Genomic DNA, 19083 nt, shown 5'->3' on the forward strand with positions numbered 1-19083 from the left:
ATTTTCTCTGGTTGGTGTTTCACTAGCAACTCTAGCTTCCATTCCGGAGGTAGAATAATTGTGGCTTGGAATCCTGGTAGTTTCACTGTTAGCATTTTGTCTGTTACTCCTATGAGTGGTATGCCAGCTTTCTTTTGCACTTTTGTGTATGCTTTCAATGATAGTAAGCAGAGAGAGTCCTTATGGAGTGATTTGAGAGTGTTGAATACTCAGGATCCTTGGATTCTTTGTGGAGATTTTAACTGTGTGATGAACATAGAGGAGAGAATTGGTTCTGCTGTTAGACAATCTGAAATTGCAGATATTAATGCTTGTATGCACTGCTGTGGCATGGAAGATATCAAAAGTAGTGGTCATTTCTTTACTTGGAACAACAAGCAGGAAGGAGCAAATAGGGTCTTTTCTAAACTGGATAGGGTTCTTGCTAACCCTAAATGGTTTGATTCTTATTCTGCTGCTGAGGTGTGTTTTCTGAGTGAAGGTGCTTTTGACCACTCACCTGGGTTGCTCACTGTTTATCCTAAGAATAATGGGGGGAAGAAACCTTTTAAGTACTTCACTATGTGGAAAAGTGCTCCAAAGTTTAGTGAGATTGTTAAGACTCAATGGGATGGACCCATTTCTGGAAGTAAGATGTTTGTAGTGGTTTCTAAGTTGAAGAGAGTGAAGGTGGCTTTGAAAGAGCTTAATAAGACTGGTTTTTCTGATGTACATGTTGCAGACTTGAAGGCCTATCATGAATTATTAGCTGCTCAAGAAGCTATGCATCTTCATCCTGCTGATCATTCACTTGCTAATGAAGAGCTAGATGCTATTAAGACATACAAAGATAAACATCAGGTTTAGTTGGATTTTTTGAGGCAAAAAGCTAAAGTAGAGTGGATCAAGAGTGGGGATGAGAACACTGCAGTGTTTCACCAGAGTATTAAAAGAAGAAATTTGCAGAATCAAGTGTATAGTATTCATGATAAGAATGGAGTTTGGAGAGAAAATCCTACTGAGGTTACTAGTGCCTTCTTGGAGTATTATGAATGTTTATTGGGTGGTAATCGTACTCAAAAAGCTGAAGTTCTTTCTCATATAGTTCAAACAGGTCCACTGATTACTGATGCTCACAGAGCTATTCTAAATGCTCCTTACACTAGAGAAGAGGTGAAGAATGCTTTATGGTCTATTCCAGGTGTGAAAGCACCAGGGCCAGATGGATTTGGATCCTTCTTTTATAGAGATGCTTGGCACATAGTGGGGGATGATGTGATTGCTGCTGTGTTAGATGTTCTGCAGAGTGGCAAATTGTTGAAGGAGCTGAATCATACTGTTATTACCCTTATTCCCAAAACTAAATGCCCAAAGAATGTGAGTGAATATAGACCTATATCTTGCTGTAATACCTTATATAAATGTGTTACCAAGGTATTGTGTGGGAGAATGAGACAGATCTTGCCCGATCTTATCCAGGAGAATCAGGGTGGTTTTGTTCATGGGAGGTACATTATTCATAATATCATGGTGATCCAGGATTTGGTTAAGCAGTATGGTAGGAAATCAGTTAAGCCTAGCTGTTTAATGAAAATAGATTTACAGAAGGCTTATGATACAGTGGATTGGGGGTTTCTGAAATCTATGCTTGAGCAGTTGGGTTTCCCTAATTCCTTTGTGCAGATTGTTATGGAGTGTGTTACTACTCCCATGTTTTCTTTGATGGTTAATGGCTCAATGCAAGGATTTTTCAAATCCAAAAGAGGGTTGAGACAAGGTGATCCCATGTCACCCTTGTTATTTGTCATCTGCATGGAATATTTATCAAGAATTCTTCAGAAAATGAGTGCTCTCCCTCAATTTCAGTTTCACCCAAGGTGCAGAGATATTAAGCTCACTCACTTGTGTTTTGCGGATGATCTGATCCTGTGTAGCAAAGGTGACTTCCCTTCCATTTATCTTCTGTTGCAAGCTTTCAAATTGTTCTCCATAACATCTGGTTTGTCTGCTAATATTCAAAAGTCCTCTGTTTATTGTCATGGTATGACTGAATCTGATGTAAAAAAAGTGATTGCTGCTTCTGGTTTTACTAGAAGTGCATTACCTTTTAGGTGTTTGGGAGTTCCAATTTGTTCAAAGAAAATTACAGCAGCTCAGTGTGAGATGTTGGTGGATAAAATGACTGCTAGAATCAAAGTTTGGAGTTCTAGGAACCTCTCTTATACAGCTAGGATGCAATTGATTAATGTTGTTTTTCTTAGTATCCATATGTATTGGTCCCAGATTTATATTTTGCCCAAGAGTGTTCTAAAAGAGATTACCAAAATTTGTAGATCCTTCTTATGGAGTGGACAGGCTTATAGCTCTAAGCCAAGTTACATAGCTTGGGAGCAGACTTGATGTGATAAGAATCAAGGTGGTCTTGGTTTTAAGAATGTGGAGGTGTGGAATGTGGCTAATCTAGGGAAGTATGTTTGGGCTGTAGCCAATAAGCAAGATAACATCTGGATAAAATGGATCAATTCAGTTTATGTTAAGGATGGGGATTGGTGGGATTTTGTCCCTACTAGTTCTTCTAGTTGGTACTGGAAGAAAATCTGTGATACTAAATAACAAATCAAGCAAGTGTTTACTGCTACTGAATTCTGCAATATGCCTAAATATTCTGTGAAATTGGTGTATAATAAGCTCATTGATGCCAAGCCCATGGTTCACTGGGACAAGATGGTCTGGAATAGGCTTACTGTGCCAAAACATAGGTTCATCTCTTGGTTGGCAATTCAGCACAGATTGCAAACAACAGCAAAAATGGCAAGAATTGAAGTTAGCTCAACTTCAGATTGCCTTCTCTGTGGTCAAGCCCCTGAAGATCATGAACACTTGTTCTTCAAGTGTCCTTACAGTAGCAGATGTCTCACTGATTTGAAGAATTGGTTGGGGAATCAAAGCTCCTTTACTACCTTACAGAGAGGAGTTAGACAACTGTCTAACAGCAGCAGTTCCAAATTTAGGAAAAGTGTTATGTATGCTAGCATGGTTGCTTTGACCTATCTGATCTGGAGGAGTAGAAATAGTAGCTTCTGGGATAAAGCTTTCCCTACTGTTTTGAATGTAATGACTGTTTTAAAGCAGACAGTGTAGAGTGATGGCTGTAATGCCAAAGAATGTAAGTAGGAAGGATAGTTTGTGGTTTCAGAATCTCTGAAACTTAGTTGTGTTGTGCTTGCTCTTGTGAGTAATGGTCCAACCTAGTTGGTTTGTTCCCCTTGAGTTAGCCTAGGTTGTATTCTGTTTTGTGGAATTAATATTATCCTTACTTTCTTAGCAAAAAAATTACACTTGATTGAATAAAAGAATCGTCACACCCACGAGGGACGAGGTCACGCATTAGCCTCGCGCTTTTTCGACCCCCTCACAGATGTCTACGGGGGTCCGACTCTCGCACCGCCAGACTCATCTGGCCCACGAGCGTCGCATAGCCCAAATCGCCCCAGCAGTAGGCGCCTAGCGAAGATACGTCCTCCACCCAGTCTATCCACCTCGGGTCAAAGGTGTCAGTAGGGCCCGACAGAAAGGTGGAAGTGATGAAGTAGAGGTAAAACAGCCGGGCCTGTCTCAAAGGCGACTCCTCCACCCCACGTTCCAGGCCCCCACATCAAGTCAGCATAGGGTATCCCACGGGCCTGGTACGAAGGCAATCTCTGACCTAGCCACGAGCCCATGAGCCTAGTGCCCTCAGCAACAGTCGGCGGCGGGCCATCGGACCTCAGACGAACGGGAATCCCTGTAAGGGTCAAGCCCGTCAAAGCAGTGTAGTCCTCGGGAGTAATCGTCATCTCGCCCCAAGGAAAGTGGAAAGTATTGGTGGTATCCCACCACCATCTCATGAACGACCTCAAGAAAGATAGGGAGATGTTGAGTCGCAGTACCTCCCAGAAAGTCTCAACTACCGGGAACAACGAACTCTCATTCACCAAAGCCTGGGCGTCCGAACTCAGGAAACCGAAGACGGTCTCGCTCATCGCCGCGCCGTAACCACGGACTGTAGTATCCTTCCTTGCGTGAAGACGGGTGGTCACGTGATGCTCTAGGTCGTAGTGCAGATCCCGACCGTCGTAGTACTCAGGACCCACCCATAGGGGACCCGCACCAATGGAGTGACGTGTCATGCCACGCTCCGCATGGTCACCAGAGGACGGTGATGACTCGCCAGACATGCTGGTCAACGACACAACAATAAGGCATTATACCTTTAACAAAGTTGGCACTCACACCATCTCTAAGAAGAGTGCATTCCGCTCATGAAATGGAGTCATACAATTTTTGTTTCCTAAAAACATGGTACTAAGTTCATATTGAGCAAAATTTCCCTAAACAAAAATTAACTCCAACAAAGTCGAAATTCTTTCATAATTTGTCACTCATGAATTATGAGGAACGCAAGCAGTATACCAAGAACACCTACATTGCAAGAAAATACTAGAATCGTAGGTACACTTGGGGGCTAGTATAAATGTGCCCAAATTCAACAAAAACCAACATACTTGCGAAAACTAACATGCACAAACTAATTAACATGTCATATAGAACATTTTCAGCTATCTAATTGAAAGAAAGGGGCACGAAATCAAAAACCCCCAAATCAATTTTTAAGTTCAAGAATACTTAACAAAAAATGCTCAAAAGTGACAAAAAACTTAAAATTACTGAAAATTACTTACATTGGGAGGATTAGGAAGTGACTTGGAGTAGAATTCGTGAAGAAAAATGAAAGAAACGAGTGGAAAATGAGTAAATTGAGTGAGAAGCTCGAACAAAAATGGCGAAAGAATGGAGGAAGAAGGAGACGGACCGCGCTTTTAAAGGCCAGCCTCCCCCTTGCATTTTCAACGCCCAGCTCTGGGCGTTAGAAATTCTCGTGCCCGGTTCTGGGCGCTGAAAATGCTTCCCCAGACAGCGAATATTCGCTGTCGGGGCATGCGCAAGTTTCCTTTTGAAAGAATTACCTGTTGTCTTAATATTCCTTTCCCGCGGAAAAACAACGGTATTCCAAAAATCTCGTTATTTATTAACGAGGGACATACACGGCGTGGACCCACTTATAGGACACGACCACTCGGAAAATATTTCGACCCACAAACAGGTCGTAATCATGAAAGCCTTTTATAAAAAAAATATATATAGGCAAAGAAAAAAGAAAATGAATTCTCCAAAAACAAAAAAACAGGCTCGCCATCTTCAGCCGGCGGGGTCTGCGTCACTAATCTCTCAGGTCCTCAGTTTTCAAAAAATAAAATATCCAAAAACAAAAACAGGCTCGCCCACCTTCAGCGGGCGGGGTCTGCGCCACTAACCGCGCAGGTCCTTAGTCATTGCAGCAATAACTTTTTCCGATTTATCCTTTTCCAAAAATCAAAGGATGGTTTATCTTTTTCCAAAAATCAAAAGGTGGTTTATCTTTTTCCAAAAATCAAAAGATGGTTTATCTTTTTCCAAAAATCAAAAGATGGTTTCCCTTTTCCAAAAATCAAAGGATTGGTTTTCCGCTTTTCCAAAAAAGAGCGATGTGCTGGATTTTCCTTCGTTTTATGTCCTATAAAAACAAAGGGGGTTTTCTCGTTTAGCTAACCCTGAAAGTGAGAATCTTTAAAAACATTTTTACCTCGTGATCGGGCTTGGCCAGGCCTGGTTACACTTTATAGCTTTGATTTCGAAAACGTCTGTAGATACTTCCAATGACAAAGTGAGGGAGTTTCTATACATCTGTAGGTACTTCCAATGACAAAGTGAGGGAGTTTCTATACATAAACAAATTCCAATGACACGTGAGGAATATGGTAAAACTTCAAGTGATGACCCTTAAGTCAAATGTTATCACTCGGGGGCTCGTGAGACCCTCGCAAAACAGGTCACATACACCATGGCTTGTATGACGCACTCCGTCTAATACTTTGACCATCGTCTTACTCCAAGACTCAGTCAAAGTGGGGGCTAACTGTAGACACCTACTTTTGTCCCCATTCCCGAAAGGGAAGGTTCGATGATGAGAACATAAATCTCCACTTGGCAACGCATCTCCTATAAAATAACGAATCTCGATCACCCTTTTCATTTCAGCCAAACCTGCTATTTATAGAGACCTGCTAAAAATATTAACTGCCATAACGGGTAGTTGTTAAAAGTGGCAAATCATAAAAGATAGAAATCTGTCAGAATTAGGTGTTGCACTCCAACATAAGTCCTAAAAGAGATAGAATTGGCAAAAGGAATTCTATTCCTGTTATAATTCGATAATAAGAGTTACGTATTGATTAAATTCCTAACGAACCTAGAGTTCGTAACGGGCCCAGACGCATTCCGTCATAAGTTTTTACGCACTAAGAAACTCGGATAAGTCTCAAAAGCTCCGTAATTAAGAGCCCAAATCTAACAAAAGGCTCGGCTCAGACCCTATTTTCAACGCCTGGGTCTGGGCGCCGAAATCTTCGGCGCCCAGCCCTGGGCGCTGAAAATACCTGGGGCCGTGTCGTCTCCGAATTCTTTTTGGGTTCGGATTTTAAAGATCTATCTTTCCACCAACTCTTTCCCTATAAATACGCCTCAAAACCGACTTGAAGAGGACACACACAATTCATAATCTGAGTATTGACTCCAACCCTAAGCCTAAGCCTCACGCTGCGAAATTGATCCCGCGTTCTGTCGCAATCGACCCAAAAGTCGAACAGAACGTATCCTGTCCCCTGTAGCTGATGAATTAAGCCTAAATACTGGAACTCTGCTCAGAAACCCGAAATTCGTTAAATAAAAGGAGAAATAGCAAGGCCAAGTGGTTAGTTTTCTGAGAACCGTGACGCACCTCTCAAGGGTGCGTCGTAATGTGTCCCTTCGCATGATTTAATCGCTTTCATCACCCTTTTATAAAATTGTTAAACTATTAATTTGATTGATCTATCACGCCTAATAAAGATAATACCTTGGACAATTGAACTATCATGCTAGGTACCTTAAATCAATCTAAACAAGATAATCACGATCGATTTAGTATTATGTGTTGCATATTGCTAAAATCAATTCAGAATAGTTTAATAGTTAACGCATGTCCCTTCAATTATTTATGCTGAGCTAGTAAGGATAACCTGCCTCTGGAGTTATCGATGAGCACTCCTCTCGGTAGTTACAGTCCCCCGAACTCTCAATCTCTGTCCTGCGGGTGTACGTTGAGCGATCCCCACACCAGGGATCACAAGGGAACCTATGGCCGTCGTGGTCGAACATAATTGCACTCCCTTTATGTCACGATAACCGGGTTTTGTCAGTTTTTCTCATTGTCGTTAAAAACTGAATGGCGACTCCTATATTACTAGTCGATTGGGTGTAAACTCACAGGAAATCTAACTACACTTGATCAAACGACGTCACGCCCACGAGGGACGAGGTCATGCAGTAGCCTCGTGCTTTTTCGACCCCCTCACACCAGCGTGTGGGAGCGAGCACGCAACAGCAGCGCAAGTAACGAGCAGCGACGAGCGAGCAAGCCCATGGCCCAGCTGCTCGACGCTCGCGCTATGGGCTTCGGCCTGCAGCGTGTGTTGTTGGGCGGTGGGCTGTGGTCCGTGTGCTCATGTGTGTGGCCGGTCAAGGCTCATTAGTCTTGTCCGGTTACATCATTAATACAATAGGGCTATTGTATTATTCCACACATCACAGTACACACAAGTTTCCAAACCCTAAACCTAATTTTGAATTACGTTCTTCAGTTTTCTCTCTCTGAGAAAACTGTTCTTCCCAAAAGCAAAAACTCTTGATTGATTGTCTAAGCTACGGTTATCAAGACGGATCTGATCGTGTCGGTGAACCAAGTAGAGGAACGACAAGTGGAGTTTTAAGTTCGTGTTAGTTGACAGATTACTAGGGAAATACGCTTCGAATGTAAGTTTGCTTAATCTGTGCTTTATACATGTTTCCTGGCTTTGGGGATTGTTTCCGCACATGTTATTATGTTTAACTGTATTCCCCTACAGTGGTATCACGAACCTTATGTATTCAAAGCATGTTTTAGCATGATTTAATTGTTTTTGATGCTGTCGATTTTTTCTGGCTTTGGGGATTGTTTCCGCACATGTTATTATGTTTAACTGTATTCCCCTACAGTGGTATCACGAACCTTATGTATTCAATGCATGTTTTAGCATGTTTTAGCATGATTTAAGTATTCCCCTTGTTGATTTTCTCGGAAATTTTATGGATTATTGGATTAATTGCGTAGCCTGTTCCGAAATCAAAAAGATTCGGTTTTTCGACTTTTCTGGCCCTAATCTGATTGAAAACGATTTTCTAAGACCAACTCATGAGAACGGAATTGCAAAAACACGCCTCGAAGTGATGTTTTTTTGGCCTTTTTGTTAATTTTCGAATAAAAATTAAAAGTGTTGGAAAGTAATTCAATTAAAAGGTCGACCTAAACAACTCGGCATTGCTTGAAATTTTGACACGATGTTTCTGGCTATATTGTTGATTTATGGTAAAAGTGTCAGATTTTTCCGATAAGTATAAAACCTAATTTTGCTTTCCCCAAATTCGTAAAATAATTTAGATCTAATAATTCGGTTAATTGGGAAAGGGAATATAATTTCATGGGTCAGTGGCTAATTTTAAAAATTATTGGATTAAAATTTTGAATGGTTTCGTTAATTTTAATCGCACTTAAACCTAATTATTAAAATCTGAAATTTAAATGTTTAAAGAACGATTAAAAGTTTTAGATTTTGTTATTTAAAAGTTCAATTTTTTGGTTGATTCGTTCGTTCTTAAAATTTGAATAATGTGAGCCATGATTTAATATTTTACGAAATTGGATTGTCGTTAATTTTATTAAATCGTAAAAACCGTTGTTTTTCGAAAATAAAAACCGTAACTTTTAAGAAAAATAACATTAATGCAAAAGTTCGTGAAATTAATATTTTTTTTAATTAAGTTGGTCCTTAGTACGAACCAAAGGGACGAACACAAGGGTCGGGTGGACGTGTGGCTCGACAAGCCACGCGGGCTGCCATGCCTGGGCCGAGCCGCAGTGACGCGGGCAACATCAAGCGAGCTGCGTGCCGCGCTTGCGCTGGGCGAGAAAAGGGCGAGCAAGGCAGACGCCTTGGCTTGCGTGGGCTACAAGAAAAGCAAGGCACGAAGCCTTGCGACGTGCAGTGATGCGCAGCGCAGCTACGAACTTCGAACGAAGCGCGCAGGGGCAGCGAGCGCTGTGGGAACCCGTGCTAGGCTGCGGGGTAAGCAAGCATTGCTCCTGTGCCTCGTAGGCCACACAAGCGCTACGATGGGCTGGGCGCAAGCCTAGCCAAAGCATGCACTTGGAAATGTTTTTTAAAAATTTGTTTATTTCGTTGGGCTTGACATGTTTGCATTAATTTGGGCTAACGGGATATTAAATTTATTATTTTATTTACTTGGGTCGGGCCGCGAGTTTTAATTTAATATTTTATAATTAATTATTCGGAATAATTATTGGTTTAAGTGGGAGCCACTACATGAAATTAAAATGAAATAATTTTTTTTAATTATTTTCGGAGGTCGCATTATTTTTATTAAATTCAATTTTAATTAGAATAAAGTCTAAGGATTATTAGTTTGGAAATTGATTAATCTTTTAGGACGTGTTTATGTGAACGTTTCACGTAAATACTTGCATAATTATGTGGGCCATTCGTTTTGGCATACGAATGGGTGAATGCATAGAATGTATATTTTATGTAATGCAGGTACTCCAAGTGACTAGTATGGCCATTTAGGATAGTTAAATACGGTCTGCGAACCGTTCTATCTTTGAATGTAAAGTTTTAAATATGGTCTGCGTACCATGAAAATTTTGATGTAATTTATTATTTTCAAGTATTTCTAAGTTTATAACTTTAAGTTAGCATTTGAACGAAGATTCAAGACGATGCCAAGCTAACAAGATGGTGATGAAGATTGGATGCTTCAAGACAAGATGTTTTGGGCCATACTAGTTCACCATTTATTTATGCATTTTGATATATATTATGCTTGAATGTATGTATGTATACTTTGCATGAATAGGCTGTTTTGTATGACTCGATTAGATTAAGTTCACTAAATAATCGAACCAACATAGAAACAACTAGGTCCAAAGTAATATTGAGTTTAAAAAATTGCCTTCCAAATCAAGCACTTACAAAAATCTAAGGATCTAAGGTAGTAGGTTTCCGCCAAAGCGAGGTGCTATTTTAGTTGACTTAGGTGGTAAGGCGTCCAAAAGGAGCACGTTGATTGTGGTTTTAACTCAAACAACAATGGCATTATGTTGTGGCAATGGGATAAATTATGGTATTAATTTATTAACCAAGAGTAATTTGGAGATTACTAGCAATAGGTTTTTCTTACCTAGAATCTTAAACTACTTAAGACATGCCAAAGCTGCTTAAGGATTTAGGACTTTTAGGGTCTTGGAATCGTTTCATTCATGGACCATGTTTTGCTTTTTGCATGAATGAAATGTTAAATAGCTTTAATGATTGCATGTTAGCTTTTATTTTAAAGTTATTAAGTTATGAATGGTTATATATTGCTAATTCTTTTCAAATGTAGTAATCAAATGGCCGCAAACATAACAACAATCATATCATCTGAAATTCTGGATGTCGAGTTGAACTTGACTAACTTTCTTGAATGGGAAAGGAAACTTATCGAAGTTTTAAAAGTTAATGACATGCACTATGTCATTGAACAACCTTTTCCTAGCTATGATGCGCAGGGTATGACTCCTGAAAGGTACAGAAGTTGGGCACTTCACAAGTACCTTATCACGGAGTTTATCCTAAAGTCTATTCCCGAAAGTTGGAGAGGGAGGTTCATTACTTTTGAGCCTCATGCTCTCCTAAGTCGTCTTGGGAATAGGTGTCTTGCGGGGTTTCAACCCATGTGCAAAACTGGTGGCAAAAGGGTTGATGAATTGGCTAATTCAATGAGTGATCTCAAACTCATTACCCCATACAAGTCGTGCCTAGAGAACGAGCTTCTAGAGGCACAAAAGCGCATTTACTCAATCAAGATGGACAAAAACACACCAATTTGGTCTCATATGGAGATGATGTCTGGATTGTTTTTCACAATCGAGAGACTTGGTGGTTCCGTCAAAGAGTCGATAGCTATTGCACTAGTGCTGAATTCTCTTCATAGGGATTATGAGGGGTTTAAGATACACTATCTCTTTAATCAGAAAGAGAGCACATTCTGTGAACTTGTGGAATTGCTCGAGAAATTCGAGAGAATCCTTAACTTCAAGCTAGACCCTTTGAATGTGAGGTGCAGTAAATTCAAGAAAGTATGCAAGGGGAAGATAAGCAAGGTTGGAACTTCATCCACTCCCGGAGGGCAACTGGCGCCTTCCAAGAGCAAGATGAGGAAGAATGCTTCTCCTTCAACATCGCAATGCTTCAAATGTAATAAAATTGGTCATTACAAGCGAGATTGCCCTAAACTAAAGGAAGAGAAGAAGGACGGAAACGTTGCTTCTCCTTCAGGTATGTATGTTATACATTAATCTTGCTAATTCTACTTCTTGGGTATTAGATACTGGTTGTGGCTCACAGTTATGTTCCGATTCGCAGGGACTAAGGAAAAGTAGAAGGCTTGATAAAGGCGAGATGGATCTACGCGTGGGAAATGGAGCACAGATTGCTGCATTAGCCGTAGGATCTTATTTTATTTCTTTGCCTAGTGGTTTTGTTTTGGAACTAAAAAACTGTTACTATGTTCCTAGTACCACCAGAAACATTATTTCCGTTTCAAGTTTGGATTCTAAAGGTTTTAGTTTTCAATTTAAGAGACAATAGTTGTTCTTTTTCTTTGAATGGAATGTTTTATGGTTCAACACAACAAGAAAATGGTCTATATGTGCTAGATACGAGCAAACACATTTATAACATAAATACTAAAAAGGCTAAAACTGGTGATTCGGATCTCACATTTCTGTGGCATTGTCGATTAGGCCATATAAACACAAAGCGCATGGAATTACTTCAACGAAAGGGAATTCTAGAATCATTCGACTTAGAGAAGATTGATCATTGCGAATCTTGTTTACTTGGCAAAATGACAAAGCAACCTTTCTCAAAGGTGGGAGAAAGAGTAAGCAAACTACTAGGGCTAATACATACGGACGTATGTGGGCCTATGAGTACGAAAGCTAGAGGTGATTTCAGCTATTTCATAACATTTACGGACGATTTCAGTAGATATGGCTATATTTACTTAATGAATTACAAGTCTGAATCGTTTGAGAAATTTCGAGATTTCAAAATGAAGTAGAGAATCAACATGGCAAGAAAATCAAAGCTCTAAGATCAGATCGAGGAGGTGAATATCTTAGCCACGAGTTTGATGACCATCTAAAAGAATGCGGTATTCTTTCTGAATTGACTGCTCCAGGGACACCTTAATGGAATGGAGTGTCGGAACGGAGAAACAGGACCTTACTCGATATGGTCAGGTCAATGATGGGTCAAGCCGAACTTCCTTTATAATTTTGGGGACATGCGTTGCAAACTGCAGCACTCAACTGAATCGTGCTCCGTCAAAAGCTGTTGAAAAGACTCCATACGAATTATGGACTGGGAAACTTCCAAAGTTGTCTTTTCTGAAGATTTGGGGTTACGAGGCATATGTCAAGCGATTAATTTCGGACAAGCTCGAACCAAAATCTGACAAATGTTTCTTCGTTGGGTATCCAAAAGAAACAAAGGGGTATTATTTCTACAACAAGTCAGACAACAAGGTATTCATTGCTCGTGACGGTGTCTTTTTGGAAAGAAATCATATTTCCAAATTGACAAGTGGGAGAATAATAGACCTCGAAGAGATTCGAGACGAACAACGAACTAAGAACTCTTTAGAAGCAGTTCAGGTTGATGAATCTCCAAGGTCTTTAGAAGAGCCAGTGGGAGTAGTTCCTCAAAACGTTGTTACCCCTCGTAAGTCTAAAAGAACTATATTTCAGTCGGACAGATGGACAGGTGTCCTCTTGACTGAAAACTTAGACGTTCTCATATTAGATAGTGATGAACCAATGATTTACAAGCAAGCTATGACGAGCCCAAGCTCCACTAAATGGTTAGAGGCCATGAAATCTGAAATAGACTCCATGTCTGAAAATCAAGTCTGGGATTTGGTTGATTTGCCGGATGGGTTTACACCTATCGGATGCAAATGGGTCTTCAAATTGAAGAAAGATAAAGATGTAATTGTATACGTATACAAGGCTAGATTGGTAGAAAATGGTTACAGGTAAGTTCACGGCGTTGACTATGATGAAACCTTTTCTCCAGTCGCGATGCTTAAGTCTATTCGGATAATCCTTGCGATTGCCGCTTTTCATGACTATGAAATATGGAAAATGGATGTCAAAACTGCCTTCTTGAATGGTGTTCTAGAAGAGACTGTGTTTATGACGCAGCCGGAGGGTTTTGTCGATCAAAAGAACCAAGGAAAGGTATGCAAGCTTAAGAAGTCCATTTACGTACTAAAGCAGGCATCAAGGAGTTGGAATAAACGATTTGATGAAGCAATCAATAAGTTTGGCTTCATCAAGAATCAGGACGAATCTTGTATATGCAAGAAGGTTAGTGGGAGTAAAGTTGTATTCCTAGTCTTGTATGTTGAAGACATACTACTTATTGGAAACGACATTCCTATGTTGGAGTCTGTAAAGACTTGGCTTGGAGAATGTTTCTCAATGAAGGACTTAGGAGGGGCACAGTACATATTGGGCATCAAGATCTATAGGGATAGATCTAAGAGGATGATTGGACTAAGCCAAAGCACTTAAATTGACAAAGCGTTAGCTAGGTTCAATATGATGGAAGCCAAGAGAGGCCATCTACCCATGTCACATGGCACATATCTAAGCAAGAGTCAGTGTCCCAAAACATCTGATGAGCGTAGAAAGATGAGTGGAATTCTATACGTTTCGGCTATTGGATCCATCATGTATGCTATGATTTGTACAAGGCCGGATGTTTCGTTCGCACTCAGTGCAACTAGCAGGTACCAGTCAGAATCAGGTGAGGCACATTGGACTGCTGCCAAGAACATCCTAAAGTACCTGAAAAGGACTAAGGATCAGTTTCTGGTTTATGGTTGTACAGATGAGTTGATTGTTAAGGGCTATACGGACGCAAGCTTTCAAACCTACATAGATGATTTCAGATCAGAGTCTGGGTTTGTGTTCTGCCTCAACGGCGAAGCCGTAAGCTGGAAAAGTGCTAAGCAAAGCACTATTGCGGATTCTACAACTGAAGCCGAGTACATTGCTGCCTCAAAAGAAGCAAAGGAAGCTGTTTGGATTCGGAAGTTCATCGAAGAACTTGGGGTTGTCCCCTCCATTAAAGGACCAGTGGCTTTGTATTGTGACAATAGCGGAGCCATTGCCCAGACAAAGGAGCCTAGGAGCCACCAGAAGTCCAAGCACGTACTGCGGCGATTTCATATACTTCGAGAGATCGTTGAAAGAAAGGAAATCGAGATTTGCAAGGTTGGAACTGACGACAACGTCGCGGATCCATTGACTAAATCGTTGCCACAAGTGAAACACAACGCACATGTAGCAACCATGGGAATCAAGCATGTTGGAGATTGGCTTTGATTTTAAAAGTATTTTTTTAGAACATTTGTTAGATCTATGTTTAAAACAATTGGTTTAACCATTTCATATTTATGAAATTTATTATTTCATATTCATTTAATTTTGGTTTAGTATTGAATGATAAGTCCATGTTACTCAAATCATTCAAATGGGATGTCAATATGGATTCTTCGACAAAGAAACACCCATAAGTGAACTTGAATATTGAAGTCACAAAGGATCCCTAATCCAGGTCATTGAAAGGTGGACGATCAATGACTAATGAAGCTTAGATTGCAAGTAGATTTTTAGTTCTGTTTCTTGAACTAGAGTGACTGGATGTCAGAATCTTTTGCATAGATACTTATTGGATCTTGTATCGGATTGACCATGAGAACACTTTAAGATATTAAAGTCATGTCATAGGTAGTTCTCATTAATGGTGATTAGAACTGTTCCTCAGAACATGAGCGATTATGTCTGCTCGTTTGAGAATTAGTTCGCTTTGATACTAGCTAAACGTCGCACCGTAAAAGGAGGCTATAAAAGCAGTTATTGGGCGTACTATGAATCAATGTGAGTGTTCATAGATTGCAAGAATGGATTGTCCTCCTATCTTTGATAGGATATGGTGTTGTTGTGTAACAAGGCCTCTCGGAGAGTTAGATACTGTAAAATGCATGGCCGTGCTCAGAATGGTTAAGGCTTAACCTTCTGTAAAAGTTTAACAGTTGAGCTCTATAATCCGAGAAACACTTCTGGACCTAATAAGGATGGCTTGGATCTTACCTTATGTTCAGTAAGTAACGCTAAGTGACAAAGGAATGTGAATGCACACTTGTGTGAATGACAAGTGGAAGAGTGAAGGAAATATGTCCTTCAACCAAGGTGCATTAAGTCTAATACCAAGGTTCAGATTAATTGCGAACAATTAATTCAGTGAGATCAAGTGATCGGAATAGCTAGCTGAAGCAATGCTTCCGATCAGTGAGTTCTAATGAATATTAAGCTCACAACTTACTCTTGACTGAACCTACAAGGTCACACCAATGGCACGTAACAGATCACCGGATTAAATAAATCGGAAATTCATTTAATAGCTTTTCGGGAATTAGTTTTAGAAAACGTATTATACGATACGACCTTGCACCAGAATCGTGTATCGTATCGCGAATATTTGTAAGTTGGGCGACACGAATAAATCGTATCGTATGACGGTGATTCGCCGTATACGAAACGATAAATAATATCGGAAAGATATTAATCGCAAATACGAAGGGCATCGGAGTTGCCGGCCTGTCGAGCCAAGCACGCAAGCGTGCAAGGCCCAACGAGCCAACAAGCTCGCGAACAAAGGCGAGGAGCCAGCTCGTATGTGGGCGCGAGCACGCAACAGCAGCGCAAGCAACGAGCAGCGAGGAGCGAGCAGGCCCATGGCCCAGCTGTTCGACGCGCGCGCTGAGGTCTTCGGCCTGCAGCGTGTGTTGCTGGGCGGTGGGCTGTGGTCCATGTGCTCGTGTGTGTGGCCGGTCAAGGCTCATTAGTCTTGACCGGTTATATCATTAATACAATAGGGCTATTATATTATTCCACACATCACAGTACACACAAGTTTCCAAACCCTAAACCTAATTTGGAATTACGTTCTTAAGTTTTCTCTCTCTGAGAAAACTGTTCTTCCCAAAAGCAAAAACTCTTGATTGATTGTCTAAGCTACGGTTATCAAGACGGATCTGATCGTGTCGGTGAACCAAGTAGAGGAACGACAAGTGGAGTTCTAAGTTCGTGTTCGTTGACAGATTACTAGGGAAAATACGCTTCGAATGTAAGTTTGCTTAATCTGTGCTTTATACATGTTTCCTAGCTTTGGGGATTGTTTCCGCACATGTTATTATGTTTAACTGTATTCCCCTACATAACAAGCCTGGCGGTAAGCCTCTAGAGCAACCCCAAAAGAGAATCCACTGAGCTATAAGGCACAAAAAGCATGATATCTTAGTGGTATTCGGGGGGCAGAGGTCCACCAACGCCAGCAAGAAACACCTAAGAGCTCTCTCCCCCCGAGTCAATTTCAACACTATTGGGGGATAAGGAACCCCATCCTTCGAACATGACCTTCACTGCCGATGACTACCTCCGAGTCCGTTACAAACATGAAGATCCATTTGTAATCTCCATGGACCTCAATAACCATAATGTGCACAGAGTACTGGTCGACGGAGGGAGTGTCGTCAGCATCATCTTCAGGAACTACTTTAAACAAATCCTCGAGGATGCCGATGAGTCAATGACGAAGTCAGCTATCCGCTAACCGGATTCAATGGCTCATTGGCAATTCCCCGCGGAAAGATCACCTTTCCAGTAACCATCGGAAAAGGCCAAGACGCAAGAAATGTCCGAGAGGAATTTCTACCCACTAGTACAGAAAAGGTTTTTTGCGACACTTTAAAGAAGGCTATTGCGACGCAAAATAGCGTCGCTAGCACCTTTACCGACGCTTGAAAAGCGCTCTCTTTGCCTATGCCGCTACCCCCTGTTACGACGCTTTTATTTTGCATCGGTATAACAAAATAAGAGCGTGGTTAATTGCCTACCGCGCTTTTAAAGCGCCTCCATAGACCTGATATTATTTGCCATTTTGAGTACCTATTGAAGTACACTAATAGTATCGCAAGAGATTCGTAGGACTTTTAAAGCGCCTCAACAACATATGAATTGGAGAATTATTTTTCATGGTAAATACTACAATAAAAATTGTCTAAAATATCATTGAAAAAACAAAAGTGAATTTGAAAGACAATTTTATTAATGATAAAAAGTAATGTATGTAATTGTATAGATTTCTACATAAACCAAACAAAAAAGAGTATTAGTAACTTTGAAATACCCTCCAAGACCATTCACAATGGATGAGCAAATGTATAAATAATCTAACTATACAACAAATATAAATAATCTTCACCGGTCTCTTCGATCTACGATCTACTGCATTTTTCAACTTCAGAAAATTTGAAGATTCATCTGCAAAAAAAAAAAAAAAAAGAGCAATACTTAGTAAAGGGAACTATTTAACTTGCTGGAGAAATTTAGGACACACACATATAAGGATATATGTCCTGGGGACCAATGACTCAGAAAGATGATGAACCATGATTGATGATAAAATCAATAAGCAAGGTTTTCAAGCTGCAACTGATGGCATTACACACAACTAGCCTGAAAATAGCATCTAACTATGCCTTCCAACTAGAAGATTATAAGCCATCTTTCTAATTTAGATCGCCCCATTATAATATATGAGTTTTCGAATTTTCTAGAAAAAATCCAACTCTAATACTAATACATCTTCATGTTTTTCTAAATGGAAATACTACTGGCACTACCCTTTCACCCCAAGAGAAGTCTCTGTGCAGGCCAGCTACCATAAACCAAATTGCAATACTTTTATTCTAGAATTGCAAACCTAATTATAACCAATCAAGAGAAAGATCTAAAACCATAATTAAGTCAAACCAACCTCTAACTTAGTACCCCAGGCTCCCAGCAACACAAAAGCAAGTTAACAAATGAAAACCTCCACAAAAGCCTTGCCAAAGCAGATTACAATTTTTTTTTTCTTTGGCAAATAAAAGGGGAATTTTATTACCAAAAGAGAGGAAATCAGGCAACAGCCATACAAGCACAGAGCCTAAACAGCCAACAGATTACAAAGCTAACAGCTTAAATCCAACAGTTTAGAACAAAGATCAGGGGGACATCTAGCAGCAACTCTAAACTGAATGTCCTTGAACAATTCAGCAGGAATTTTACAATGTTGGTTGTACAGTTTATCATTTCTATTGAGCCAGATAGAGTACACTGCTTCAGCAAAAAAACATCACCAAGAGCTTCTGTCTGTCAGCAATCTTCTTACTGCATTTTAAGACACACTCTAGTTCATCATGAAAACCAGCAGGGGCCTTAGCAAACTGAAGGAGAGTAAGCACCTTTTGCCAGACTTGAGATGTAAACTCACATTCAAAAAATAGATGCTCAACAGATTCGGAGGTAAAATTGCAATAAAGACAGCTGTCAGAAGTAATAATTGACCATTTCAGCAGCCTGTCAAGGGTAGGAATTCTCTTTAAGATCACCAACCAAAGAATGAATAAGCTCTTGCGAGTAGCATAGTTGTTACATGTCACTCTTCTCCATGGAACCTTAGGAAAGTCACCACACAGTTTCTTATACATCAGATTGATGGAGAATAGGCCATTCTTCATTACACCATCCCATCCACCCACACTCTCCACTAGAGACAGACAACAAAAAATCTTTTTCAGAGCCCAGGACATGTTACTAGAGCACTGAAAACTACCAAGAGGTCTCCCTTTAATGTAATAGCTATCAACCCATCTCACCCAAAGCTTATCTTTTTTGTGAGAGAGAGCCCATAGAACCTTGCACACAGCTGCCTT

The 19083-nt window shown here is 40.3% G+C and overlaps 1 protein-coding gene across 1 annotated transcript; it reads left to right on the forward strand.

Annotated features, from left to right (window-relative positions):
- The first annotated feature begins 2631 nt into the window (after positions 1–2631).
- LOC130471952 (uncharacterized) lies at positions 2632–3120 on the forward strand. Its single transcript, XM_056842318.1, has one exon. It carries the CDS (start codon positions 2632–2634, stop codon positions 3118–3120), a length of 489 nt encoding a protein of 162 aa, XP_056698296.1.
- Positions 3121–19083: the final 15963 nt, after the last annotated feature.

Source organism: Spinacia oleracea, chromosome 4, assembly GCF_020520425.1.
Source record: "Spinacia oleracea cultivar Varoflay chromosome 4, BTI_SOV_V1, whole genome shotgun sequence".
NCBI classification, from domain to species: domain Eukaryota; kingdom Viridiplantae; phylum Streptophyta; class Magnoliopsida; order Caryophyllales; family Amaranthaceae; genus Spinacia; species Spinacia oleracea.

Bases quoted from the DNA above. Each gene is read 5' to 3' on its own strand.
- LOC130471952 (XM_056842318.1), top strand. From the start codon at position 2,632: ATGCCTAAATATTCTGTGAAATTGGTGTATAATAAGCTCATTGATGCC.